Genomic DNA, 27,439 nt, shown 5'->3' with positions numbered 1-27,439 from the left:
GAACCAGTGGCTCAGAGCCCTGGCACACACTTATGCATAATGCCCTGGAGCTTGGCAAGATTAGTCATTATTAAGGGGTCCTGGCAATAATGGGGGCATAGCTCCACTGAGGCTACATCAGAGAAATCCTCAAGGGATCCCACAATAAAGCTCTCTGACCCTGAGTGCTACTAGAGACAAAATCTTGAGATACACACCCAGTGAACCTGATCAGCAAAGCAGATATTGGCTTCTAAAAAGCCCACACAAACCAAGATGACTCTGTTCTCCAAACCAAGATGACTCTGTTCTCTGTCCCATTCTGAGGACACTTTGGTGTCCTCAGAAAAAAGGCCTGCTCTCTTTTTTTTTTTCCTTCACTGACCCATTGAGGGGCAGGAAATTCTTCCATATAGACACCCTCAGGCTGCTGCTTAAGCCTATTTCCTCCTCTCTGGCCCAGAGTGATGAAGAACAGCTGGTAGCCACTGTCTCTAAGAGTCTTTCATAAACCTGAAGACCCATTATATAACCAGCCTTCTCCAAGTGAAATAATTCCCATTCTTTTCTAAGTTTCTCCGAGCCTATTTGTTCTCCAAGTTTCCTTTGCAAATGATTTGATCCCCTTGGAAGTTCTCTCTGCTCCTCTTGAGACACAGAGACCATCATCAGACTGAGGTGGAGTCCATCACTTTGCAAAACAAGTGTCTTCTCACAAGTGTTGTAGAAGGGTGACTTCCCAGTAAGATCAACAGGGAAGAAACAGAGATTTGGTGAAAAGCTCAGAGACACCTTGCTCAAATTCTCGCTTCTCCTTGATGAAGCTGTGTGACTTCAGGTAGACCAGCTGGGCTTGCAGGATCTCAATCTCTTCATCTCAAAACAAAATAAATGACTTTCCCGTAAGGCTCCAGTAAGACAATGTAAGGGAAGTACTTGGCACCAGTAGGAATGCTCTTCCCAGGAGCTATTGTGACTTTACGGTTATGCCCATCCCTCCCCACCACAAAATGTAGTCACTTGCTTATTTGCTATTCCTCTGAATCAAACAAGGACAGCAAACCCAAAACAGGCAGCTCCTCACTGGCCCTGTCTGCCTCCTGAAGAAGTGAGCTCACTGTCCTGCACATGGCTGAACCAGACTGCTCATGCCTCCCGTGGGGTGTGGGGGAGGAGGGCTGTCAGGGAAGGGGCTTCTCCTTTGGGTGGGAATGGGCTCGATGACCTCTCAAAATCCCCTTCAACCCAAGATTTTGTTTGGAACCCAGGAAACCCAGGCTGTCACCACTCATCCATTCTCCACAAAGAATCCAACCAGATTTCCCAAAGGGGTAATGCAGAAGGGAGGGTACCCCTCACCCCTCACAACACACTTCCTCCATTCCTCATTGGACATGTCTGCCCCCTCAAGGGCCTGTCTTTCCTGCTGCCCCTGATAACAGTCCTCTTCTAAACTCTCCTGCAAAGGCTCTGTCTCCTTTCTGTTGGGTCCAGAAATGCAGCTCTGCTCTCAAACATGTCTGCCCCAGCCAGATCAGTTAACAGGATCCGCCCTCCTTAGCAGGCAGGTTAAAGATCATCTACTTTTCCTGGAGCCTGGCCTCTGGAGTCTCACTCCACAACCAAAGAGACTTATCAGAGAATTCCTTTCCTTGACACACACAATTTTTTCCAAGAGGAATTCCTCTAATATAGTTTTCTCCATCTTCTTGTATACAATTTAATGATTTCTGTCTCCTCTTCAAAGGAACTTGTATTACCTCCTTATAAAACAAATTATGCCAACAAATATTTATATATGTATATTTTTTAAAATTCCCTTGCACTTTTTATCTATTGACTTTATGGTATTTTTTTTTTTTTTTTTTTTTTGGTATGGTATAGCAGCAGTCCCCAACTCTTTTGGCACCAGGGACGGGTTTCATGGAAGACAATTTTTCCAGGGACTGGGGGAGTGGGGAATGGTTTCAGGATGATTCAAGTGCATTACATCGATTGTGCATTTTATTTCTATTTTGTGGCGATCTCAGAATATTCCACCTTGACTTTAGGGTTAAGGTTTGTGCTCTTATGAGACTCTAATGCTGCTGCTGATTTACCAGGAGGTGTAACCCAGGTGGTAATGCAAGTAATGGGGAGCAGCTGCAAATGCAGGTGAAGCTTCACTTGCTCACCCTCCACTTACCTCCTGTTGTGAGCAGAGGCTCCTAACAGGCCATGGACCAATAGTGGTCCATGGGGTTGGGGATCTCTGTGACCCAACATCCAATAGAGCTAGGCTGCAGAATCACAACTTGCCTCTGGGGGCCCCAGCTGAGACACTTTTCAGCATTAACCACATCTTGAGACTGAGGGTTCAGGTTATGTGAAAGGAGCTAGCTGCCTACTTCTCCGCTTTGAGAAACTCACAACTTACCACCCTTTTAGTAAAAGGGAGTAGCTGAACTGGACTCTTTTTCCAAGGCTCTGGTTGACAGAGGGCTTTCTCAGTTGACTTGCCATGTGGAATTCTCACAGAGCAATCCCCTCCCCACCACACAATTTTGCCTCCTTCAGCGATCCCTGCCAGGCTGTAGTCAGCAAGTGTTCCTGGCATCTCTTAGGTCACATGTCAGGGAAACCTTCAAGGGCAGTGAGACCCCACGATGCAATGATTCTGCTATTAAATCAGAGGCGTGGCCCTCTGTTGAAAGGAGCTGGCCTCCTGCCTCTGAATGCAACGTGACGCCTTCTCAGCCAGGAGATGACGGCCTCAGCTGGACACTGCCTACCAATGTTGTCCAGGTAGACAAACTCCTGGCTCCTTATAAATCCTCTCTCACAGTTATGAATTTTTAATGGCAATTGCACAGGAACTTGGGGGCAAATCAAAGGAACCCCACTGAACAGCATTTGAAAAAGTCTAGGCCAACATACTGCCTTCATCTAGGACAGAGACTTAAATGAATGTGGACTGCACTAGGAGCAAATTCTTCCCCAACAGCTGGGTGGGGATGTGGGGCTAGAATGAGTTAAAGCACTTTCTGATGCACTTTGGTCAATGGCGTGCCTCTAAAAGATGCAGTGTGGGCTTTCGCTTGCTTTGGTGGGAAGTGACACAATTGATCCAGTAAAATGCCTCTCCCGCCCACTTCAGTTCTGCATATGCCTCCCTTTCCCTCCTTGCACTGGCCACTGTGCTCCCCATTCCTACCAAAGTTGCCAACCATCCAGAGAAGCTAATTTGTCAGACAGCAAGTAACATCAGATTCTCTTTGGGAAAAGTGCTGTTTCCTGGTTCTGCTATTAAAGCCTCGGTATCCTGCTTTTTGTATGAACACACAGTTGAATGATGAAGAGAAATCTATTCTTGAGCAGAGCTCTAAAGGCATATGCTTATTTTTTTAAACTGTGCCCTCACTCACTCACTCAACTAAGCCTGTGTTGCCCAAGCCTATTCTGTGAGCTGAGGGTTCAGAGATGAGGAGCATTCAGTCAGTGTTTCAGTCAGCAGCTACCCCAATATTTAGCAAATTGAAACAGCCATTTGATTATGCTCCTGTATTCCCTTGTCAGGAATTCAACGAGAGCATCATCATGGCATCTATCTCCATCACTTCATGGCAAACAGATGGGGAAAAAGTGGAAACAGTGACAGACTTTATTTTCTTGGGCTCCAAAATCACTGCAGACAGTGATGGCAGTCATGAAATTAATAGACTCTTGTTCCTTGGAAGAAAAACTATGACAGCATATTAAAAAGCAGAGACATCACTTTGCCAACAAAAGTCCGTATAGTCAAAGCTATGGTTTTTCCAGTAGTCATGTATGGATGTGAGAGTTGGACCATAAAAAAGGCTGAGCATCGAAGAATTGATGCTTTTTGAATTGTGGTGTTGAAGAAGACTCTTGAGAGTCCCTTGGACTGCAAGGAGATCAAACCAGCCTAAGGGAAATCAACCCTAAATATTAATTGGAAGGACTGATGGAGAAGCTCAAAGCTCCAATACTTTGACCACCTGATGTGAAGAGCTGACTCATTGAAAAAGACCCCGATGCTGGGCAAGATTGAAGGCAGGAGGAGAAGGGGGCACTAGAGGATGAGATGGTTGAATAGCATCGAGTCAACGGACATGAGTTTGAGCAAACTCCAGGAGATGGTGAGGGACAGGGAAGCCTGTCGTACTGCAGTCCATGAGGTCACAGAGTTGGACACAACTAAACGACTGAACAACAACACTTCAGGGTTAGCTCCTTGAGTCCTGGGATCTCAGCTGGGAAGATACAAGGCCCAGAGGTGGCTTGCAGCTGGGGAATAAAATTGCCAAAATGTCTGGACTGGGTTAACTTGAAGACTAAGCCTCCAGACCAGAACGCCTTCATGGGGCCACTCCATGGGGCTTGGCTTTCTCACACGCGGCAGCTTCAGAGTGGTCCTACCCTTTACATAGTAACATAGGGTCAAAGCACAAGCATCCCAGACAACAAGGAAGAACACGACCCTTTAGGATGTAGCCTCAGAAGCTACATAGGACTCTTTGCCCTATTCTGCTGATCAGAGCCACCACAATCCCACACATACATAAGGGGAGGAGACACAGATAACACCTCTTCTGTAGGAACAGCGTCCAGTCACGTTGTAGAAGAGTGCAGAGGATGGAATGCTGTTACAGCCCCTTTGGGAAATTAGAGATGCTACTCACTGTTCATGGCAGCACAGTGTCTCTAGATGTCCCATCCTCAGGTACGAGTCACCGTCACTCACTCACTCACCTGTAACCCAGAGGGCAGCTTCATCAATTCCTGGCATAATAGCAGAAGTACCTCGTACCTAACGGTTCCAGGGCTCAGAAAGCCTCAGCTTCTCCCGCATTTCTGCAATCCCCTCTTCTCTTTTGCAGAGCTGGAGCTGAGCTATGTCCATGCATGTGTGGAACTCATCTATTGTGCTGGGGGGAGCAGGCAGAAGGCACTAACAAACTCAGAGGGGAAAGGTCTGTTCTCTGTAGTCCTTCCCAACCCCCCCGCCCCACATACACACCACTGAGATTCCACCCCTTTCGCCTCCACCTTCCCTCCTGGTCCACGGCCTCTGTGGCTCCTCCTCCCGCCCACCAACCCCAGGCCCAAGGATCCACACTGTCCTGCTTACAGGGCTAGTTTAGCACTCTGCTGCGGCCCCCAGAAGCTCTGCTGCTTGCTGAGCAGATTGAAGGCCTTCCCAACACTCTCAGCCCACCCAGTTAAGAATACTTACTCATCACTCATTCACCAAATGGTGGCTGGGCAGCCACTGTGCACCAGGCCCTGGGTGGTACAGAGGCCCCCTGAATTCTGTGACAGCTGCTTTCACGTCGTTGTTAGGCAAAATGCCCGGAAATGTTACCATCAGTGTCCTATCTGTTGCTACGGGTTACCACCTTTGCCTTCACAGACCCCTCTCACCTCTGCAAGACATCTCACCACATACTGTGAGCTCTTCTCTCTCAACTTCAATCATCTGTAAACCATCCTTATAATTTCAGCCATAAATGTGTGCCACCTGTGTTTTATTGGCTTTGTATGCCTTTCAAGTGATTTACTCTCTTTACTTACCATTGAAAAAAGTTTTATATCAGTTCCATAAATGGAAAACTATAATCCCTTGCCATACATAGAAGGCAGCCCTCAAATTAAATTCGATTTTAAAATTACACTAAGAAACTTCAGCTATAAATAGAAACATGCATCTATGCCCTCTGTTAAAAAGAGAGCATAGGATGTATTGAACAGGTGTTAGAGACACTGTTCCCACTCTGAGACTTATTCCTTGGTGCGATTCAAAGAGGTAAAAAGGGAGGCGTGTTCTCACTGAGGGATGTAACACAATTTCATGCCATCTCTGTAGACCATCTCCTGTCATCTCAGGTCCCACAAGGATTTCCATCTAAGTTAGCCAGGATAGGAACGTTCTGCAGGAGTAACAAATAATAGTCAAACTTTAAAATATAAAGGTTATTTCTTACCCTTGTCCACTGTAGGCTGGCAGGGTCCCCACTCCTTGTGGTTCAGGATTCCAGGCTGATGAAGCAGCTGCCGTGTTGACCACTGAGGGTCATATGACAGAAGGAAAGAAAAGAGTGATAGGAAGCATTAATACTTCCTTCCACCCAACAGGGAATACTCACCACTTGGTGCTCACTTTTCAATGGCTAACTTAAGTCACATGGCCAGCCTTGACTTCATCCGGGCAGAAAATATAATCCTACCGTGTACTGGAGGGAGAGAGAGCTGGAATATTACCCTGATGGACAGCCATCAGGATCTGCATCCCACGGATGCGCTGAGAACATCGCCCTGAATAGCTGTGCCCGACTATCCGGGCACGATTTTCTCTACTGGCCCATGACACTCAGGCAAACCAGGTAGTTCCCCATTACTCGACAATCACCATACTCTGGACTCGCTTTCCCCTACCTCTGTTCAAGGCTCCCACTGACTGGAACACCCTCTCCCTCACCCTTCAAGAGTCTACCTTGAGGCTTTGTCTGACCCCCAGAATGAGTCATAACTGTTCTCATAGGGTAGCATTACAGATGTCCAGAGCAAGAAAGGATGGACTCCTTCATCTATAGCACTGCCAGCATCTGGGCAGGACAACAGCCTCCTGTGGGCGATGGGCTTGCACACTGTAGGACGTTCACAGAATCCTAGAGCTTTGTCTATATGTTGACCGCAGATTCTGTCTCCAAATGTGACAACAAAATAATGCCTCAAGACGTCAACTGTCTCTTGGGAGGGAAAGCAAAATTCCCCCAGTTAGCAACCACTGAATTAAAAACTACCCAAGGTGACACAGTGAGTTAATGGCCAAAGGGACTGGTGGAGTCCATGTCTTGCCCTCCATTTCCCCACCCAGGGTAATTTGGCCTTGGTGCACAGGGATGAGGCTGGAAGTAACAACGAGAAAAATGAGTTGGGCTCACATAACTTTAACACATTTAATGTGCTCTATTGCACTGTTTCATAAAGAAGTACGCTGTCACTCATTTAAAACACACACACATTGCTTCTCAGCCTTTTGGCTAAGATCAAGTGTAAAACACACACACACACACACACACATAGATATCTGAGTCTGTCTTATATCTTTCAACTTTTGATTTAGCTAAGAAGACAGAATATATCATTTTCCTTCATTTCTACTATGTGAAGAAGAGTAGTGTTCCTCCAATGACAGCATCACTTCATGGCAAATAGATGGGGAAACAATGGAAACAGTGACAGGCTTTATTTGGGGGGGGGGCTCCAAAATCACTGCAGATCGTGACTGCAGCCATGAAATTAAAAGACGCTTGCTACTTGGAAGAAAAGCTATGACCAACCTAGACAGCATATTAAAAAGCAGAGACATTACTTTGCCAACAAAGGTCCGTCTAGTCAAAGCTATGGTTCTTCCAGTAGTCATGTATGGATGTGAGAGTTGGACTATAAAGAAAGCTGAGCACCAAAGAACTGATGCCTTTGAACTATGGTGTTGGAGAAGCCTCTTGAGAGTCCCTTGGACTACAAGGAGATCCACCCAGTCCATCCTAAAGGAGATCAGTCCTGGGTGTTCATTGGAAGGACTGATGCTGAAGCTGAAACTCCAATATTTTGGCCACCGATGCGAAGAACTGATTCATTGGAAAAGACCCCAGTGCTAGGAAAGATTGAAGGCGGGAGGAGAAGGGGATGACAGAGTATGAGATGGTTGGATGGCATCACCGACTCAATGGACATGAGTTTGAGCAAGCTCCAAGAGTTGGTGATGGACAGGGAGGCCTGGTGTGCTACAGTCCATGGGGTCACAAAGAGCTGGACACAACTGAGCGACTGGACTGAACTGAACTGAATGACAAGATAGCAATTGATGACGTTAAGAAACAGGCCCTAGGGAGGGCTGGGGACCATGACACGGGGGGACAGATGTCCCATCTAAGAGGCCAAGTGTAGTAGCCAAGTTAGAATTTTCAAACAGTTGACATCCAGATTTTAAGGAGAGATCTCCTGATTTTTAGAAGCTGGAAACTAATTTAATTTTTTGAAATGCACAAGCCCAAACTCTAGGTCACACAAAATACCAAGTTTGGCCCTGGGGCCATGCAGCTCTGCCTTCTCTACATCATACAAGTGACCACATCATTTGCCCATGAAGATATGCCATAGCCGCAACTCACACCCTGCCCTGAACATCAGTCGTCGTAGGAGTCCTGGACCCCACCTCGACCTGCTGATAGGAAAACCCCCAGGGTGGGCCTCTGAGATCTGTGTTGTTGAAAAGCTCTGAGATGATGCTGAGGTGAAGGTCCCCTAATAGAGCTGGAAACCACTGTTTTAACTCCCCCTCTCCTCTTCCCAGACTGCAAACTCCTCAGGGCACGGACAGCCTGCATTGTATCCATTCACGTTTTCCCAGCACCAGCTCAAAGCCAGCACAAACTAGGTGCTCTTTAACTATCAACTCAAACTGAGGCACTAGAAAGGCTGAAGCAGTAATTGCTTCCAGGCTTTTCTCTTAGATCTCATTTTTTAAAAAATCTCTATTTGATTGTAACATTCTTTTATTGGCTCCAAGGTTCCTTGGAAGAAAGATGGTCACAGAAGGTAGGGGAGGTGGTGGTGGGTCAATCACATTATTGCCACTTTCTTTTATTTTTAAAAAATATTTAAAATTTTATTGATTTATTTTTGGCTGTGTTGGGCCTTGGTTGCTGGGCGAGGGCTTTCTCTAGCTGTGGAGAGCAGGGACACCCTCTAGTTGCGGCGAATGGGCTCCTCATTGCAGTAGTTTCTCTTGTTGCCAAACACAGGCTGTATGCCCCGGGGCTTCAGCAGTGTGGTGCACAGGTTAGCTGCCCCGCCGCATGACCAGGTATCGAACCTATGTCCCCTGCATGAGCAGGTGGATCCTTAATCACTGGACCACAGGGAAGTCCTACCACTTTAAATAAAAGGAGAAATGTGTGACGGGGCTTTAGTTTAACGAAGGCTGGAGGGACTCAGCTCTCATGAAGCCCTACCCCGACAAGCCTTCCTCCAGTTCCCTACAGGGCAAATAAGCTGTGACTTCATCTTGCACGGCCTCCCTGGGAAGAGGTGCTCCTTCATTATCATGAATTAAACCTATCAAATTTTAAATCCACTCTCACCTGTTTTCAACAGTCCCACATCTGGGAAATCCTTGCCAACTATGTTAGGACAAAGGCACAAGCTGTAGGTACCAGAAGGTTGCAGCTTTGTTTGGAGGAGTGAAGTTGTGGATGAGGCCAAGGCATCCATCAGTGGGACGTGGAGGAAACTGACTGCGGTCCGTGGGGATAACAGGGGCCAGTCGGCAGGCTGCCCCGCTGGTCTGTGTCATGACAACTGACTCACGTCCCCCACAGGCCTCGCCGCCACTGCCTTTACCAACACATGCATCTCGCTAGCTGGTCACTCTTCATGTTTGGTCTCAAGACCTAGATTATCATCTTCCCAGGAAGAGGCACCAGGCATGCTTTAAGAACAGATATGTAGGGACTTCCCGGGTGGTCGAGTGGTTGAGAATCTGCCTTCCAGTGCAGGGGACTTGGGTTTGATCCCTGGTCAGGGAACTAAGATCCCACATGCCAACGGGCAGCTAAGGCCACATGCTGCAAATACCGAGCATGCCACACACTCTGGAGCTCGCGGACTACAACTAGAGTGAAGTCTGCATGCCACAACAAAGAGCCTGAGCACCAGATAAATAATTTTTTAAAAGAATATATATGTAAGTACAGATATTGAAAAGCTGCTCACGATATAGTGCCAAGGGGCAGAGAGGTTCCCGGATGGCACATGAGTCACAGGGCTCCATCCGCAAGCAGAGGGCACGTTGCAAAGGGCACAAAAGCGTGAAGGTGATGTCACGAAGGGGACAGGTGTGGTCCTGGGCAAGGGTAAGAGAACCAGCAGAGGTTGTGAACTGCCCAAGAGGCAGGGTCAGCAGGAAGTCACTTCCCTGTCTGGACCTCAAGGAATAAGGAGAGGCCCAAAATTACCGAGCCCAGAGAAAGCTGGGCTTTCAAGAAAGGCCAACATAGCTGGTGGCCTCAGGGAGTCCAGCCACTTTGAGAACCACAGAGGGGCAGAGCAGATGCAGGAGGAGAGCAGAAGAGAGGAAATACCTAAGCCTCCTTCTCATCCTGTCTTTCCGTCTGCTGTCAGGGCCTTCCACTGGCCAGCCACCCCGAACCCACCCATAGGAGCCAGGGCACTGCCCAGCAGCCTCCCAGACACAGAACAGGGCACAGAAGCACAGAGAGGGGAGGACTGGGGGAGAGGGAGGCAAATGGAGTGTAGTTTGATCCTGTTGTGTAAATTACCTCTGTCTTTTCATAGGCATAAAAACATGTGAGGACACACAGCAAGCACAGTGGCTGTCTCTGGGAAATCTAGGGGTGGAGGAGATACGAGAGGGGAAGGACAGTTTAACTCTATGTGCTTTTGTATTCTTGGCATCTTTCACAAGGAACTGGTATCTTTAGAATCAAGTGTCATCATCAGCTCTGCAGTGCTAGCCACCAGAAATGCCAGCAAGAGAAAACCGTCCTTATGGAAACAGGGCTGGTCCCTCTGAGATACTCCCAGGGACCCTGGTGGGGAAAACCAAGGGGTTGAAGGGAGAGGGGCTGGAAAGCAGATGGGGCATTGGGAGTGGCCACCAGGGCCCTGTGGTCATGCTGCGGGTGTGAGGGCAGGGAAGGTAGCTCAGGACTCAGAGGGCCCTGTGGCAGGAAGTGAGCAGGAGGAGGAGGAGACTCCTCCCTGCTTTGGGGATGGGGTGCTTCCGGGGGTTCACTTCCGGCTCCGTCACTCCGCTGTGGACCTTGGGGCAAACTTACATGACTTTTTTTTTCTTTTTTAATTAAAGATTTTTTTTTTTTGACATGGCCCATTTTTAAAGTCTTAATTGAATTTGTTACAATATTGTTTCTGTCTTATGTTTTGGCTTTTTTGGCAGAGAGGCATGTGGGATCCAATCTCCCCAAGCAGGGATCCAGCCCACACCCGCTGCAGTGGAAGGCGAGGTCTTAACCACTGGACCACCAGGGAAGTCCCAAACATGACCTCGTGGAGCCTCAGTTTCCTCATCAGGAAGAACAAGCTAATACCCGAGGGGGAACTGAGCTCCCCCTCTCCCATCCACGCTGCAGGACTGCTGCAAGGATGAGATGAGATGTCTGTTCAGCACCTGGGACCTGGTAAACCCTCCAGCACTGGTATTATTTCTGTCGTCGTTGTCAGCACAGGCCCAGCTCTGAGTGGATGGGGCCCGTCTCTCATCTGAGATCCTGGGGCGAGCGAGGTGAAGACCCCAGGGTCCTTGCGTTGGCAGCGGCCGGCGTTGTGCATTCCGTGGTCACACAGTGTCCCCCTCACCCAGCCAGCTGTCTGACAGCCTGTAAACAGATGGGCGGGTGGGGTGGCCGATGAGACAGTGCAGATGGTACTGAGCAAACCCAGCCGCACTTTTGGGAAAACAAGTCAGAGGCGATGGGGGCCCCATGGACATCTTCGCCTGTGACCGACAGCACACCCAGGGAGGCCTCCAAGGGAAATGGTGAGATGTACCAGACCCTGGCGGGCCTCGCCAAGAACGAGCTCCACCCTCCATTTCCGTGGCCCACTGCCACGGAGACGTTGCAGGCAGCTGGAGGTCACCCTGGCAGGGCTCACAGCGGAGGCTACGTGGGTCCTCCAAGGTCTGGGAGCTCAAAGAGCACTGTCTTCCAGGCTCCCTCCCCTGGGGCCTTGCCCAGCTTCTGGCTCCTTCCCGCCTCATTCACCTGTGTGCTCCTCCCTCCCCAGGGCCCGGGGACAGACCCACAGCCTGGAATACGTGCAGGTTTGAGCGCAGAGCCGCCGTGTAGCACCGCAGGAAGGGTGGAGGATGGAGCAGATAGTCCAGGGAGACGTGGGGTGGCAAGCCAGATCCCGGTTTGGGCTGGAGGTGGGAAAAGGCCCACGTTTACAGCCACACGTCCTGCCACCTCCTCCAAGCGCCCTGCCTCCGGTGGCTCTGACCTTGCTGTTTGAACCGGGTAAGCTCCACCAAGACTCTGCCTCTCTCCTTTGCCCACTAACTTCGTACCATCTGCCAAGAGCCCAGGCAGATGTCACATCCTTCTCCCCGCTTCAGCCGAGTGGAGAATCCCCTCGTTGACGCCCACGCTATACTTGGTACAGAGCGGCTCTATCGCATTATCACATTCTTCTGCCATGTTTGAAACTACCCACACCCACACACCAACTTTCTTCACCCTCCATTCTAAGGCTGATTCCAAAGTTTTAACTAAAGAGGGGGGCACTCTATTTTTGCTAAAACTGGCAAGGTCATTTGAAGGAAACCTGGGTTTATATTAATACTATGCCAAGAGTGACACACATACGAATACCACTCATTGCTACTGCTAGTAACAAACACTTCTATCTATGGGGGAGGCATCATGCTTATTATGTTGCAAGCATTCTCCCTAATCCCGGGGATAATCCGATCAGGTAGCTACTATTATCCTCCTCAAGCTTTCTTTCTAAGGAACTGGCAGTGACTCTCCTGTTACCCATCACGCCCACATCTTAGCTGCTGAGTCTGCACAGTGTCCCCCAGCTCATGTGGTGATAGTTTCTGTGGGGCTGCTGTCTCCCATCCACACACCTTCCTTGGTGTTCCTACTCCTGCTGCTCACTTCCACTGTCCTCAATGCTTATGACAACTTGCTGCCCCTGGGAAGTTCTTGGTCTCCTCTTCTCCTGTGATCACCCACGCCTTCAGGGCAAGCATGCCAGTAGTGTCACAGCATCTCCTTGGAGTCTTCCTCTGCAGCCAGCCAGGCTCCCATGACTTCTGCTTCCCTTCCTGCTGCAGCCAGAAGGTGGGAATGAGGAAAGCCAATGTGCCAGTGGGTCTGAAATACACCTAGCAGGAACTCTGAGGTCCAGCTTCTTAAGTCCAAGGGCAATTCTGCCACTTGCTACCCTTGTGACCTTGGGCATGTATATTCTGCCTATGGGTCCTCTGTCCCTCCTCTGTTAGTCTGGGAGAAGACAGTGACTACTTTCTAGGGATGTTGTAATGGAAAAAGGAGATACTCAGTACAAAGAGCTTAGCACAGGCCCTCTCATATAGTCAGTACCTTAAATGCTAATTTGCAACATTAGAAAAACATTTATGCGCCAGGCGGTTTTCACAGTAGGTTGGAGGATGAAAGCCTAGGCCCGCAAATAGATCATTTTGACATGACAGGTCAGAACCAGGATGGAGAGCCTTTGGGCTTGGCATCCACCCATCAGGGCTTTGGATGAGGTTCTGCAGAGGAAAGAGCACCAACTGACTGTCAAGGATGGCACAGGCCCCCTCGCATTTGTTAGCCAATGTTTAGGGTTATTCTGAAATTGCTTCTCACATAGATTTACTCTGTCTCTTGCAACTTGAGGTCTTGAAGTCTTCTCATCTAGAAGGTATTCGCCTGTCCTATGCCTCTTCTCTCTCACCGCATCCCACCCTGAGGTCTCACACAGCATCACTCGTAGCTCTGCTCGCCTAAAGATCTGGGTTTTCGCTTGGAATTTAGGAGACGAAGGATGAAGAAAAGAACAGATCATTGAGGAACACCTATGATGCTGGCATCTCCCCTGCATTACCAGTTTTACTCCACACAGTGGTTCTTTGAGACTACCATGCTGTATCATTCCATTTTACAGATGAAAAGACTAAGGGTCAGAGTGGAAATGTACCAAAGTTGACATAAATAGAGATGACATGATTGGAATCTGTTCTTGGGTTCATCTTAGTCCTAAGCATTCCCCAAATGCCCAAACCATCATTTCATATTGTTATGAGATTCAAAAAGAGGAAGAATCTCATGATACATCATAGAGGAAATTCAGTTGGGCTCCAGTGGTTTTTGAAGTCATTTTTTGTCTGAGTCCCCTGACATCTCTCTGGTGGCTCAGACAGTAAAGAATCTGCCTGTAATACAGGAGACCAATCCCTGGGTGAGGAAGATCCCCTGGAGAAGGAAACAGCTACCCACTCCAGTATTCTTGCCTGGAGAACTCCGTGGACAGAGGAGCCTGGGGGGCTACAGTCCACAAGGTTGTGAAGAGTTGGACACAACTGAGCAACTAACACTTTCACTTCCTGACATCTCTCTGATGATCTCCAATGTCAATAATCAATCAATCCATCAATGGAATCCCTTTCCAATAGCTGAATGGCCATTAATTTTCTTTTCTAAGTCCCATACAAGAAGCTGAACTCTATTTGCCTCCCTTTATTTCTCCCACGTCAGTTCATTTCTGGCCTGGATGGAGTGCCTTGGTGCTGGAAACCATACCACACTTCTGGGCAGTGTTTCCACGTTGGCCTTCCCAATGCCCTTCTCACCCACCACTTGCCAAACCATGGACATGCACCCAAAAGGGGCAGAACCGACTGGTCAGACCCAAGTCAATATAACTCACAGCCCAAGACTCAATTTAGAACCCCCTGCCCTGCCACCATGTACCTTGGCGCTTATGTTTGTGGCTATCTTTCTGGCATGAGGGTTTCTGCCAAGGTTATTTTAATGCTGACTGACACCTCTGTCTATTCTGGGAGGATATCTCTGGAGAGTAGCAGCTCACGCTCAGGTCCTGAGACCTCTGGAATGTACTATTGGACTATCCACAGTACAATGGTTTTCTGGGTGGGAATTCCTATTGTGAACTCTACAGAGACCTCTAGAGAGACTTTTCCTCCTCTCTCATGTTGCTGCTGCTGCTGCTGCTGCTAAGTCACTTCAGTCATGTCTGACTCTGTGTGACCCCATAGACGGCAGCCCACCAGGCTCCGCCGTCCCTGGGATTCTCCAGGCAAGAATACTGGAGTGGGTTGCCATTCTCTCATGTTAGAAGCAACTAAATGCTCCCAGTCTTTGCTGACTCACAATCCTAATCAAGCTGCGTAAACAAACTATAAAAGGAACCAAGTACTGATAAGTTTGACCACATGGATGAACCTTGAAACACTGTGCCAAGTGGGAGAGACCAAAAGCAAATGGTCACATAGTGGATGGCTCCACTCATATGAAATATCCAGAATAGGCAAACCCAGAAAGACATAAAGCAGACTGGCAATTACCAAGAGCAGGAGAGAAATTTGGGCTTCCCCGGTGGCTCAGCGGTAAAGAATCTGCCTGCAATGCAGGAGCCGCAGGAAACATGGGTTTGATCCCTGGGTCTAGAAGATCCCCATGGCAACCCACTCCAGTATTCTTGCCTGGAGAATCCCATGAAGAGAGGGTCACAAAGAGCTGGATACCATGGAGTGACTTAGCACGCATGCACAGAGAGAAGGGGGGGTAAAGGAGTGACAGCTTAAAGGCTACAGGGTTTTCTTTGGGAGCGATGAAAGTGTTCTTAAATTAGACAGAGGTGGTGGCTGCACAACACTGAATGTGCTTAAATGCCACTGAACTGTGTTCTTCAAAATGATTAGTTTTTTGATGAAACAAATTTCATCTCAATTAAAAAAAAAATACCCAAATCACTGCAGAAAGGATTTGACATGGCAGGCTGTTGCATACATGCCTCAGGATACAAAATAAATACAGTAAGAAATTGGAATCAAAGGAAGTGGGGGTAGGAAAGGAAGATGAATCCTGAGTGTGCTTGCCATGCAAACTACAAGCCTTCAGCTGCCACTGGACTGTAAGAGGTGGACACAATTTCAACTTGAGCTTCCCAATGACTTATACAAAATAGAAGACAAGAGTTCTTCCAAAATTTGCAGTCAGATATTCAGAAAATGCTCTGCTGAAGGTTGGAAGAGTTTTCTCCCAGGATTCCAGAATGGGTCATTTGCAGGGTGTCAGAGCTGGGGTCCCACTGGTGGCACGTCTCCTGCAGTGCTCCTCTGCCTGGCCATTCACACACCAAGGCTCAAACACTAGTCTTTTCCTAAAAGAAGCATGATTGGCCAACCTCCCAGCCCACCCTTCCCAGATCCATAAAGGAAACAATCGCATTCAGAAAAGTGTGAGACCCACTGCGCTGTGCTTAGCCGCTCAGTCATGTCTGACTCTTTGCGGTCCCATGGACTGTAGCCCACCAGGCTCCTCTGTCCATGGGGATTCTCCAGGCAAGAATACTGGAGTGGCTTGCCATGCCCTCCTCCAGGGGATCTTCCCAACCCAGGGTTCAAACCGAGGTTTCCCACATTGAAGGTGGATTCTTTACTGTCTGAGCCACCAAGGAGACACAGGGACCCCCACAAATAAACCACAAATGTTGTCTAGACAGTATATCATTCATCAGTCATTTCACCTAATATTTCATGAGCATCTGTGGCCCACTCTGCTTAGTCCCAGGGGCACAATGGTCAGCAAAGCAAATTTTATGAAGCTTCCTTCTACAATTGGAGATAGATTTTATTTTTTTAAATCACATAAATATATAATCGTGAATAATGTTCAGTATGAAGAAAAAGCAGAAGAAAGGGTGTGAATGGGTGACAGTGCAGGGACTAGTCACGGCGGAATCTGGAGGAAGGCTTCTCTTAAGGTGGTGATGTTTGAGATGAGATCAGAAGGAAGAGGTAGACCAGCAGAGAGAAGAGAAGGCTTCCAGACAGAGGAAAGAGATGAGCGAAGGCCTAGGGGTGGGAGGGAGGAGCCCGAGGATACCAGGAAGTGGCAGAGTGACAGAGAGAGTGAAGCAAAGAGGCAAAGAGACGCACGAAAGTCAGATCATGGCAGATGGAGGAGGAATGTGTGGGCCTGGCTGCACTGCTGCCCATTCTGGGGTGTGGGGACCCTGGGAAGGTGGCCACCAGGATGGGGAAGGAAGTTGGTTTCGAGGACTGAAGGGTTTTAGTATGCATCAGTCCCCAGGTTCGGGGAGGAGGATTCCAGAATGAATCGGGCTTTTGCCCGGCTGGTAATATTGGGTCCGAGGGCTCCTGCCTCTCCCCTAGGGAGCGTGTTCCTGGCAGCATCTCTACATATCAGTGGTGCATACGCCCAAGGTGCTGCTGACTTTTCTCTTCAATAGTCACCTCCAGTTATCTGCAGACTCTTTCCTCACATCCCGAGAAGTCTGGAGAATGCTGTTGGCTTCCACAGCCACTATTTGTTGAGCTTCTATTTCAGAGTAGACCCTTCAGACATCTCAAACGCCATGGCAGACAGGCACTACTGGCTATGTAGTCAAGATGAGAAATCTGAGACTGAGAGCTCAGAGTGTTTACCTATGGTTACTCAAGTAGGAAGCAGAAAACCTGGATTGGAGGTCAGGTCTTTCTGATCCCTCAAAGTGCTGTCTTTTCAGCCTCAGTTCACTGCCAGTCTGTCTGGCAACCCCCGAGGTCACCCATGGTATGCCTTCAAAGACTTTCAATCACAGGTCTCATCTATGCCTCCAACCAGCTGGTAGATCTTATGAAAGGCACTGGGTTATGTTTCCCTCTTAAAACAAAGGAGTTGCCTGTTTTAGGGTTTCCAAGATGCATTCCTCAACATTTTAGTCCCTTAAGATTCTCCATGAGAAAAAGATCCATGGTCAAATGCCCTGGAGAAACCTTGTATAGTCAACCTTCCTCTCAGTGATTCACGTGTGGTTAAGGCTTTGAGAAATCTCACACAGTCTGGCATTCTTCACACCTATTTAACTGTGGTGTGAAATTCCTAAGGACATCCTGGAAATTGATGTTTCAAAGCAACACTTTAGGAAGCACCAGATTTGAACACCCAAATACTGGTTTCTATCTTCCATACAAACATTCTAGGCTCCAAAAACAAATATAAACTGTCAGGACAAATGGATCCTGCCCTCAGAGAAATCAGACTCTGGCAGGTAACATAAATATGTCTAGGGTGAATTGTAGTGTTCTGTGGAAAGTGCCTAAACTGATGCCAAGGGACAGGCACTTGTTGGATGAGCAAGGGCTGGGAGAGAAGTTAGAATAGCATACTGAGATGACCCAGCAGAAGGAGCAGTGGGTTCTGTGTAAGTGGAAAGACGTGCAGATATGGGGATGATCAGGACTCGACAGAAGAGGTCATCAGGTGGGACCTTGAAAGATAAGCCATAATGGGGTGTGGAAGAGATGATAGAGATTTAGAGCAAGGAAATGGATCACCCAAGGCACGAAAAGTTTAGGAACTGGTCAGTGACAAAGCTGAATAGGAACTCAGCAGTGGGTGTGGGGGAATGAGGTGGGGGTGCTCTCTGAGAGAACAGCCTCTGAAAGCTTATGGGTTTCTGACCCAGGGACCCTCTCCGGTTCTCTTGTCTGTCACACAGCCAGAATTCCTAATCTAGATTTTCTGACCATACTCAGCTTCTCTCCAAGGGTTTAGCCACAAGGATTCTGCCAAGTTCTAACCATCAAAAGTGGGATTGCCTGGTGGCTCAGACAGTAAAGAATCTGCCTCCAGTGCTGGAGACTCAGGTTTGATCCCTGGGTCTGGAAGATCCCCTGGAGAAGGGAATGGCTATACACTCCTGTATTCATGCTTGGAGAATCCTATGGAGAGAGGAGCAGCCTGCTGGGCTACAGTCCATGGGGTCAAGAAGAGTCGAACAGGACTGAGCAACTAATATGTTCAACCACAAAAAGTGGTGACACCACAGTTGGAAAGTAAACTGCACCCCCAAATTTACCTCCCGGTTTTCCTTCTCTGGGTTTCCAAAGGTTATCTGGAGCCCTGCTTATACTTTGGGCTTCCCTGGTGGCTCAGCTGGTAAAGAATCCAACTGCAATGCAGGAAACCTGCGTCCAATCCCTGGGTTGGGAAGATCCGCTGGAGAAGGGAAAGGCTGCCCACTCCAGTGTTCTGGCCTGGAGAATTCTATGGACTGTATATAGCTCATGGAGTCACAAAGAGTCGGACACGACTGAGTTGGACAATTTACACTTTAGGCGGCAAGTAACAGAAAATTCAACTAAAGTGACCGAAAAATTTTCCCTCTGCAGGATGGGAAGGGCCAGGGCAGATGGAAATTCTGGTACCTAGGGGTTTCTCTACCACACAATGTCCTCTTTCAGATATCCACCCCAGAGCAATTCGGTCATCTGGTTGACCCAAATGCCATCACAGCCCTCTTTCTTCTACCAGGACAGAGTTTGTCTTTCTCATAAAATACAACTGGAAAGAGGATATTTTGTCTAGAATTCAGCAGCTCAATGGTGTCAGAAACACCATGTCTATAATTCTCATCACCTTTCCATCTTGTTTTTAAGACATCAGATAAGGTTCTATCCTTCACGTCTGTTTTGAAAGTAGAAATAGGGGAGAAAGTACACATTTTTTCACAGAGCTCCCGAAGCTCTTCCATGTGTAAATGTTTCATTGCCAAAAACATGTTACCTGACTTCCCCTAGATGCAAGGATGTCTGAGAAAGTGAGTGTTTCACTGGGAACTGAGTTCACTGCTGCTCTAAACAAAATCCGGGTGCTGTCAGCAAGGAGGGGGGATGTGGATACTGTGTCAGTCATAAACAACGTCTGCCTTCCACAGGCAATATAGTTCTGCTGCCCTTCTGGGCAGAATTCTTGGTGGGGCCCCAGGACAGCACTCAGCTCCCATGAAATGACTGCTTCTTGGACATTTCTGTAAACCACTCATTCCCCTCATCAAGGTTAATGCAAAAAGAATTTTACTGTTTATACAATTCCAATGGACTCTGGGAATTTAAGGGTTTCTTTAAAAGAGCTCAGGAAAAAGGCACAACTCATTATGTGCCTTAAGCATGACACACAACCAACTGTGACCAGGGCACTTAGAGTGCAGGACGGCCTGTGCTCTCGGGGACGTAACGCTCTGACTCTGTCAGCAGGAGCTGGACATCGGCAGCATCTTCAGATCTCACATATCCCTTGGGGCAGGGTGGGGATGAGATGTCCTGCTTCACTTGAGACGAGGTCAGAGATATTTCAAAGAAGGTTCAAAATAGACCCACTGAGAATGAAGGACAGAAAGACTAGGGAAGTCTGCTGGGTGTAGAATTAGGTGTGTCTTTCTTTGATTTTTGTCTGTTTCCTAAAATACTTTCATCATGAAGGCTCAGTCTCCTATTCTTCTTCTACCTTTCATCTGAAGTCTTTAGAGTAGGATAATACAGACTCTTCTCCATGGAACGCTTACTCTATACCAGATACAATACTAAATGCTTTATATGCTCCATCTTATTAGGCCTCACAACTGCCTTGGACAACAGGAACTATCATCATCTGCTCTGCAGAGGAGGAAACAGAGACTCAAAGCAGCAAGTTAACATGCCCAGGGCTATTGCGTATCAGAGGCCAGACTCCTAACCATCATACCATCATCGCAGGCTACTGTGCAAGCCCAAGAAAACTATAACAGCTCTTTAACTCAGAACAATGTTGAAGACCTGGGTAGTGACCTTTGCCTTGGGGCCACCAGTCCCCTGAGCCTAGCACTGGGCTCCCTGCCAACTTTGAGCTACAGTGCCCATTACCACAGTCTGCTTACCTGCTTTTTTAACTCTGGAGGTGGGCCCAGGGCAAAGAAACTAATACATATGGGGCTGCAGCTTGAGCCAGGCCCTGAGGAACACTGATCTGAGTAGCATTTGATCCTCACCACAGTTCAAAGGAAAACCTAGGAGACTGTCAATTGTAATGGTCTGCCCTGAATCTGGCAGATTTCAGTCTTGCCAGCTGTGTGACCTTCGGCAAGCCTCCTAACCTCTCTGAGTCCCATTTCCTCTTGTGTAAAATGGGGCCCATCATGGGAATCTTGTAAATACCAAGTTAAATAATCCATAGGAATAGTTTAGCACCATGCCTAGTGCAACAAAGTCCTTGATCAATAACAGCTACTATCTGATTGCTACTCTATTAGCCCTCTTTTGAGGGTGAAGAGACCAAGATGGCCTGCCCAGGTCCCACGACTGGAAAGCAACAGATGTGGAATGGACCCCAAGTCTGAGCTGGCTGGATGCGTGGACTGTGAAGCCCCCTCCAATGGGCTGTAACCACTGGGCACCTCTATCAGAGCCGTGGCAACATCACAGGGAAGCAGCATGTGCAGCCAGGGGAGGACCTGCTCTCTCCTTTGAAGGCCAAACCCTCGAGGAATGGGGTGGGGCACAGCCAGACCCCGGGCAAAGGTGACTCTTAGCAGGTTCCCCTTTTGCTGTCAGCAGCAGGCATGCCGGAAGCCTGCATTCCGCGGGGGCTGCAGAGGGGAAAGGCGTAAACTCGAATCCTCTCGAGATGGCACCGGTGCTCACTCTGGTATCTGCCGGAGGTGTCAGCACATCATAAAGCATTCCTGCTTGGCTTGGAGCAGCTGCTCCTAATGTTGTCCAAGGTTCAGAAACAACAAGACACGTGGGTCTGCCACTGACTATTCCTGTTCAAGGCTCTGGAATTTTGGCCTCCAAGGCCTCCATCGGAAAACATTCAGAGACATTCTCACAGGCCAGCTCAAACATGCTTCCAGGAGTCTTCTCCCAAGTGCCCCTCCTTCTTCAAACAGGCCAAGGGGTTTTTTGTTTTGTTTTGTTGTTTTTTGTTTACCCCTTTGGGCACCAGAAAAGTACAGCGCATACTGCACATAAACACAAACAGGAGATGCAAGGTGGCCAAAATGGTTTGGCCGTGAAGTTGTCATTAAAAGAGATGAAAGAGACGGCCAGGGCACTGCCTTTGGAGGCGGCTGCCAGTGTCCACTGGGCAAAAGACGTGGGGGCAGACATGGTCGGCGTGGCTCTGTGGTGCTCTTCACACTCCAGCAGAGGGCTTAGCCAGGCTTTGCAGAAAGTTTTGTAAATTCCCATTTGTGTGCACGAAGAGGAGAATTCTCTGGGGCTGCCTGTTCAGGATGCCCACCGTCAGCGTGAGATGCCCTCTTCCTGGAAATCAGATGCCAGGAATGCCAATCAGGGGCCCCAAGGGGCAGCCTGGACCTCTCAAGGACGGGGGAAAAAAGCAATGGGCTATGGCAGGCAGAGAAGCACGTTTGGAAAAGAAGCGTGCATGCTGCATGCTGAGTCGTGTCTGACTCTCTGCGACCCCACGGACTGTAGTCCACCAGGCTCCTCTGTCCATGGGATTCTCCAGGCAAGAATACTGGAGTGGGTTGCCATTTCCTCCTCCAGGGAATCTTCCTGACCCAGAGATCAAACTGTATCTCTTGCACTGGCAGACGTATTCTTTACTAGACCTAAGTCCAAATCCTGGTTTTCTCACTTATCTCCTTTGAGGTTTCAACCAAATCCTCTGTCCTCATTTGGAGCACGTGGTTTACAACACCCTTTCTGCCATCTCCTAGAGTTGGGCAAACGAGGAGATATGTGTGCAGGCTCTCATCTAGAAAGGACTCAGCACATAGAAGGTGCCGGGTTAGAGTTCAAAAATGCAGGTGTATTTGGTGTGGTTATAAGGGTCCTGTGAAGGCACTCAGCATGTTCGTGACTAAAGGCTGGTCCCACTGAACGCACTGGGGAGAGTCCTCTGTGATTTTCTGAGTGAGTGGAGGAAGCCAGGGTGTGTCGGAAAGCCAGCCCCAAGCCGATAACACCCTGCTGTTTAAAACCCTTCAAAAATCCCCACTGCCCTGGGAATAAGTACAAAATATGGCTATGAATTGACACTCCCTCAGATCTGAGCCAGAACCTCTGAGATGAGACCCAACAATGTGTTTTTAACCAGCCTTCAGAGGATTCTAATGCATGGGTGACAATCACCCCTCTGGGTCCCAACAGCCCCTTACGGCCAGTGGAACACAGCGACATGGATTTTTAAGGCTGTAGTAGCCCTCATGGTGGCTTCATTAGCTGCAGGCTTCCCCTGAGAGGTTCTTCTTTCAAGCCAGACCTGCCAGGAAATTGTTGCTCAAATTGCTAGATCAACAGGAACTCCCACCAACTTTAGGGAAGGAAGGTGACATGACTGAAGCCTCATCGCAGAGAAAGAATGTTGTTGCCGTGAACAGGATGGATTTTAAAGGGATAGAGGCAGATCCATGGTGTGTGGGTATCCTGCGTAGCACTTGGAATACTCTTGACTACAAGTAATGGATTATCGAATGAAAGGTGTTTGAAACAATGCAGGCCTTACTATGCCACTTTGCAAGCAGTCCAAAGGGAGGCAGGGCTGGTCACCAAGGTCTCAGGTCTTCCCATCCGGTGGCAGGTCATCCTTCATGGTTGCAAAATGGCTGTTGCAGACTCCACATGCAGGCACCATTTGCCTATTAGACAACAGGGCAATTAGGCCTTAACTTTATCTTTCTATTAAGTAGAATGTTCCCTGAAGCCTCCTAGCAGACTCCCCCTTACATCTCCTTGCTCAGATTCAACAGGACGATCACTCCTGGGCCCACCACTGACAGAGAAGAATGGAACTGTGGCAATTGGCTTTGATGCCTCATGAATAAAATCCAGGCTTTTAAAGGGGGGAGGGGATGGTGGGGGGAGAGAGTAAGGGCCAGGGATCCACCGACAACTATGAGAATGTGTCTTCAGAAAGGAATGAGCTCTTTGGCCCATTTTTTGATTGGGTCATTTATTTTTCTGGAATTGAGCTGGGCATACACACTGAGGAAACTAGATCTGAAAGAGACACGTACACCCAATGTTCATCGCAGCACTGTTTATAATTATTTTATAATAGCCAGGACATGGAAGCAACCTAGATGCCCATCAGCAGACGAATGGATAAGGAAGCTGTGGTACATATACACAATGGAATATTACTCAGCCATTAAAAAGAATTCACTTGAATCAGTTCTAATGAGATGGATGAAACTGGAGCCCATTATACAGAGTGAAGTAAGCCAGAAAGATAAAGACCAATACAGTATACTAATGCATATATATGGAATTTAGAAGGATGGTAATGATAACCCAATATGCAAAACAGAAAAAGGGACATAGATGTACAGAACAGACTTTGGGACTCTGTGGGAGAAGGCGAGGGTGGGATGATCTGAGAGAACAGCATTGAAACAAGTATACTATCAAGGGTGAAACAGACCACCAGCCCAGGTTGGATGCATGAGACAAGTGCTCAGGGCTGGTGCACTGGGAAGACCCAGAGGGAGGGGATGGGGAGGGAGGCGGGAGAGGGGATCAGGATGGGGAACCCATGTAGATCCATGGCTGATTCATGTCAATGTATGGCAAAAACCAACCACTACAATATTGTAAAGTAATTAGCCTCCAACTAATAAAAATAAATGAGGAAGGAAAAAAAGAAAGAAAGAAAATTAGTGAAGCAGAAAAAAAAAAAGAAAGGAATGAGCTCAAGGACTTCCCTGATGGTCCAGTGGCTGAGACTCCATGCTCCCAATGCAGGGGGCCCGGGTTCGATCCCTGGTCAGGGAACTAGATCCCACAGGTAGAAGCTAAAGGTCCTGCATGCCACAACTAAGACCTAGCACAGCCAAATAAGTAAATAAATTTTTAAAGTTAAAAAAGAGACGAATGAGCTCAGAGGATGAAGCGCAGAGTGTCAGATGCCAGGGGGCAAGGCTGGCATCCAAGTAGATCATGGATGGTCCTGCACAGAGCCGGGGAGAATCTGAGGGGAAGGTGTTAGGGTAGAAGTTAAACCATGTTGAAAAACAAACTCTGTAGAGAAACAGAGCAAAGGGAGAAGAGCAGAAGGAGCAGATCTGGGCCTGAGAAGATTTTATTTTACAGGAGCCATTAGACGGACAGAGAAAGGCAGCAGAAGTCTGGGGACACCAAGGCCATATGTGGATGGGGGTCCCTCCCCCACCCAAAATCTTTTGGGGATCTGAGGTAGGGTTGAGGGCATACTAGAGGTGGTTCAGGTTTGCGGGAGCCCTCAAATGTCCAGTGGGGCATATGTCAACTTGAAGTGACCCCACATCAAGGGTCCTTGGGTCCTAATCTAATACTTTGTCTTTTTGAGCCAAAGGAAACTTGCAGACAGGGAGCACCGTGGGGGCATGGAGGGAAAATCAAGTTTCTAAGCTTGCCAAGAACTTCCTTTCCAGAGAGCTATTCTGTGTTGATGAGTCTGTGTCTATTTTCTGTAAAGAGGCAGGGGGACCTTCCCCTCCAGCTCCTAGACCATGCACAGGTCAAGGAAGATCTGCCAGGCAAACAGGGAGCACTAGGGGCCTAGGAACAGGGAGTGGGCTAGGAGGAAGTCAGGCCCTGCAGACACCCCCGACTCCACCTGCCTTCACCCCAGCTCCATCCAAGACGAAACGGATCCCAGGGGTGCTGTGGAGGGGAGCAAAGGGCTTTGAGCGGCCTTGAGGAGAGGAGAAAAGATGAAGACAGTCCACAAGGGGTAAGGTAGTCCTGTGCAGTGATGCAAGGGGGGTGCTCCCGGGAAAAGCCTGCAGCCCTGACCTGTGAGCCCACGGTCAATGGGGCGCAGGTGCCCTGGGGGCCCGAGTCAGCAAGGCTCCGCCACGCAGGGACTTTGTGGTAAGAGGGCTGGGGGCAGACTGGTCCCTAAGGCAGGCCCCCCTCCCTCTGCCATGCACGAGTACTGGAGTGACAGAGGCGTCCGCCAGGGCCAGGAGGAGAGCAGTGTCAGCAAGCCGCACCGGGAAGCACTCTGCGCAACCCCCTCGACCTGGAGCGCCGTCTGGTCGGAGCCGTTCTCCCCCAGCCCCCGCGCCTGCAGCATTTACTGTCCTAGGGGGTCTGTCAGCGCCGCCACCTGCTGCATCTGCCCAGGCCCTGGAACGGCCCAGGGCCCGCAGCTGCCCGCCGCCCCTGCCCTCGCGGTGCCCTCTCCCTGCAGCCCCGCCGCGCAGCTCGTCAGCCTCAAGCCCGGCCAGCCGCGCCCCTCGCCTGCCCTCCTGCCGCGCGCCTTCCCCAGGGGGCTTTTGGCTCCGTGTGTCCCGTCATCGCCACTGACGGAGGAGCCTTGACCCCAGAGCAGGCAGCCCCCCCACCCAAAAACCACAAGTCTCTTCTCAAAGGGTCAGCTCGGCAGTGGGGCTGGCCTCCTCTGCGTCCCACCACCCCGGCCTCACTCAGAAGAGAGGCAGTCACCCGCCTTGCCCCAGCGTCTGGTCCATATGGGTCAGTTCCCTGCTTCTGTTCACACTGTACGCCGGACAGACTCTGTCTCCCCTCTTTATCAATTTCTCTGCAAACTTTACAAAAGTAACATGTGTCCACCCTACTCAGTAGGAAGATGTCAAAAGAAAAACATCACCTCTCCCCACCCTCTTTGCATCTGCCCTTGCTTCCCTGGTGGCTCAGAGGGTAAAGAATCTGCCTGCAATTCAGGAGACCTGAGTTTGATCCCTGGATTGGAAAGATCCCCTGGAGAAGGGAATGGCACCCCACTCCATTTTTCTTGCCTGGAGAATCCATGGACAGAGGAGCCTGGCGGGCTACAGTCCATGGGGTCACAAAGAGTCGACCCAACTGAGGAACTGACACTTTAACTTCTTTCCCTCTTCTTAAAGGAGGAAGAGGATAACCTTCTGCCTCTCCTGCTCACGTAAAATAGATGCATAGGCAGCCTTTTGGCTTGGGGCTATCAATACACACATCCAAGGCTCACCTTTCTCTCTTGAGGAGGCATCATAGCTTTCCTCGCCCATAGATAAAACCAAACATATTTTGGTACATAGTTGCAGAATAGTTTCATGGATTTAATGCATCACAATTCATTTGCTCAGCTTTTCCCCCCAGGCTACTCAGGTGATCTCCAGCTCCTTGTCAGCATTGGCACATCCACGATAAACACTCCCCATCCTCCCTGGAGGCCAACTCTGGGCTCAGGGCTCTGGTCACAGATGCATCCTCCTCCCCCCTGGCCTTTTTCTTCCCTCCCTTTCTTTGTGGCTTCATCCATTCTCTCCATTTCTTGTCTGTAATTTCCATCATTGTACTGAGTAACTAGGTCCAGAGAAATGGGACAGAAGTTAAATGGGAAATAAAAAGTAATTTGTTTCAGATGAGAGAAAGCTAGCATGCTTGCATACTGCTGAGGATTTCTACTGCTTCTATTTAAAATTCTTTAATTCGTTGACTCCACTATTCTGAAATATATGCTTAATTCTTCTCCCTTACTTTATTAACTGTAAATAATATCTGTTGCCTCTAATACAAACGATAAACATATGGTTCAATTATGCTATCACTTTGTCATCCTTCTCTGCCTTCCACAATTGCTTGTGTGTGTGTGTGTTATATCCATTGATTACCATTGGAACTTTAAATAACTGGAACCTCTATTTCTTCTTCTGTCACTTCTCATACGTATCTCAACTTTGTGAGTTGAGGTCATCAACACTCTTCCCTTTCCCCAATCTTTTCTTTCCTCTGTCCCATTCCAACTTTGATTAGTAATAACTGTTTATAGACTTTTGGACTCTGTGGGAGAAGGTGAGGGTGGGGTGATTTGAGAGAATAGCACTGAAATGTGTATTACCATATGTGAAACAGATCGCCAGTCCAGGTTCGATGCATGAGACAGGG

The 27,439-nt window shown here is 48.7% G+C and overlaps 1 protein-coding gene across 13 annotated transcripts in view; it reads right to left on the bottom strand.

Moving 5' to 3' along the window:
• The window catches only part of LOC122683788, a 267,413-nt gene that overhangs the window by 29,313 nt on the left and 210,661 nt on the right, over positions 1-27,439 (bottom strand). For 9 of the 13 annotated variants that reach the window (XR_006337821.1, XR_006337825.1, XR_006337815.1 and 6 more), the window contains 3 exons: positions 23,076-23,208; positions 5,964-6,045; positions 4,662-4,731 (listed from right to left, as the gene is read on the bottom strand). Coding sequence is in view for 1 of the 13 variants with exons in the window: in XM_043887630.1 (XP_043743565.1) it covers positions 4,728-4,731; positions 5,964-6,045 (86 nt within the window). In the remaining 12 variants the exon portion in view is untranslated. Of the gene's footprint in view, positions 1-4,661; positions 4,732-5,963; positions 6,046-20,481; positions 23,209-27,439 lie in introns of all 13 variants that reach the window. The other 4 variants (XR_006337820.1, XR_006337819.1, XM_043887630.1 and 1 more) reach the window with 2 other exon arrangements.

Source organism: Cervus elaphus, chromosome 25 (assembly GCF_910594005.1).
Source record: "Cervus elaphus chromosome 25, mCerEla1.1, whole genome shotgun sequence".
Lineage (NCBI taxonomy): Eukaryota > Metazoa > Chordata > Mammalia > Artiodactyla > Cervidae > Cervus > Cervus elaphus.
The sequence above is the reverse complement of the archived record's forward strand: the minus strand, read 5'-3'. Positions and strand labels throughout refer to the sequence as shown.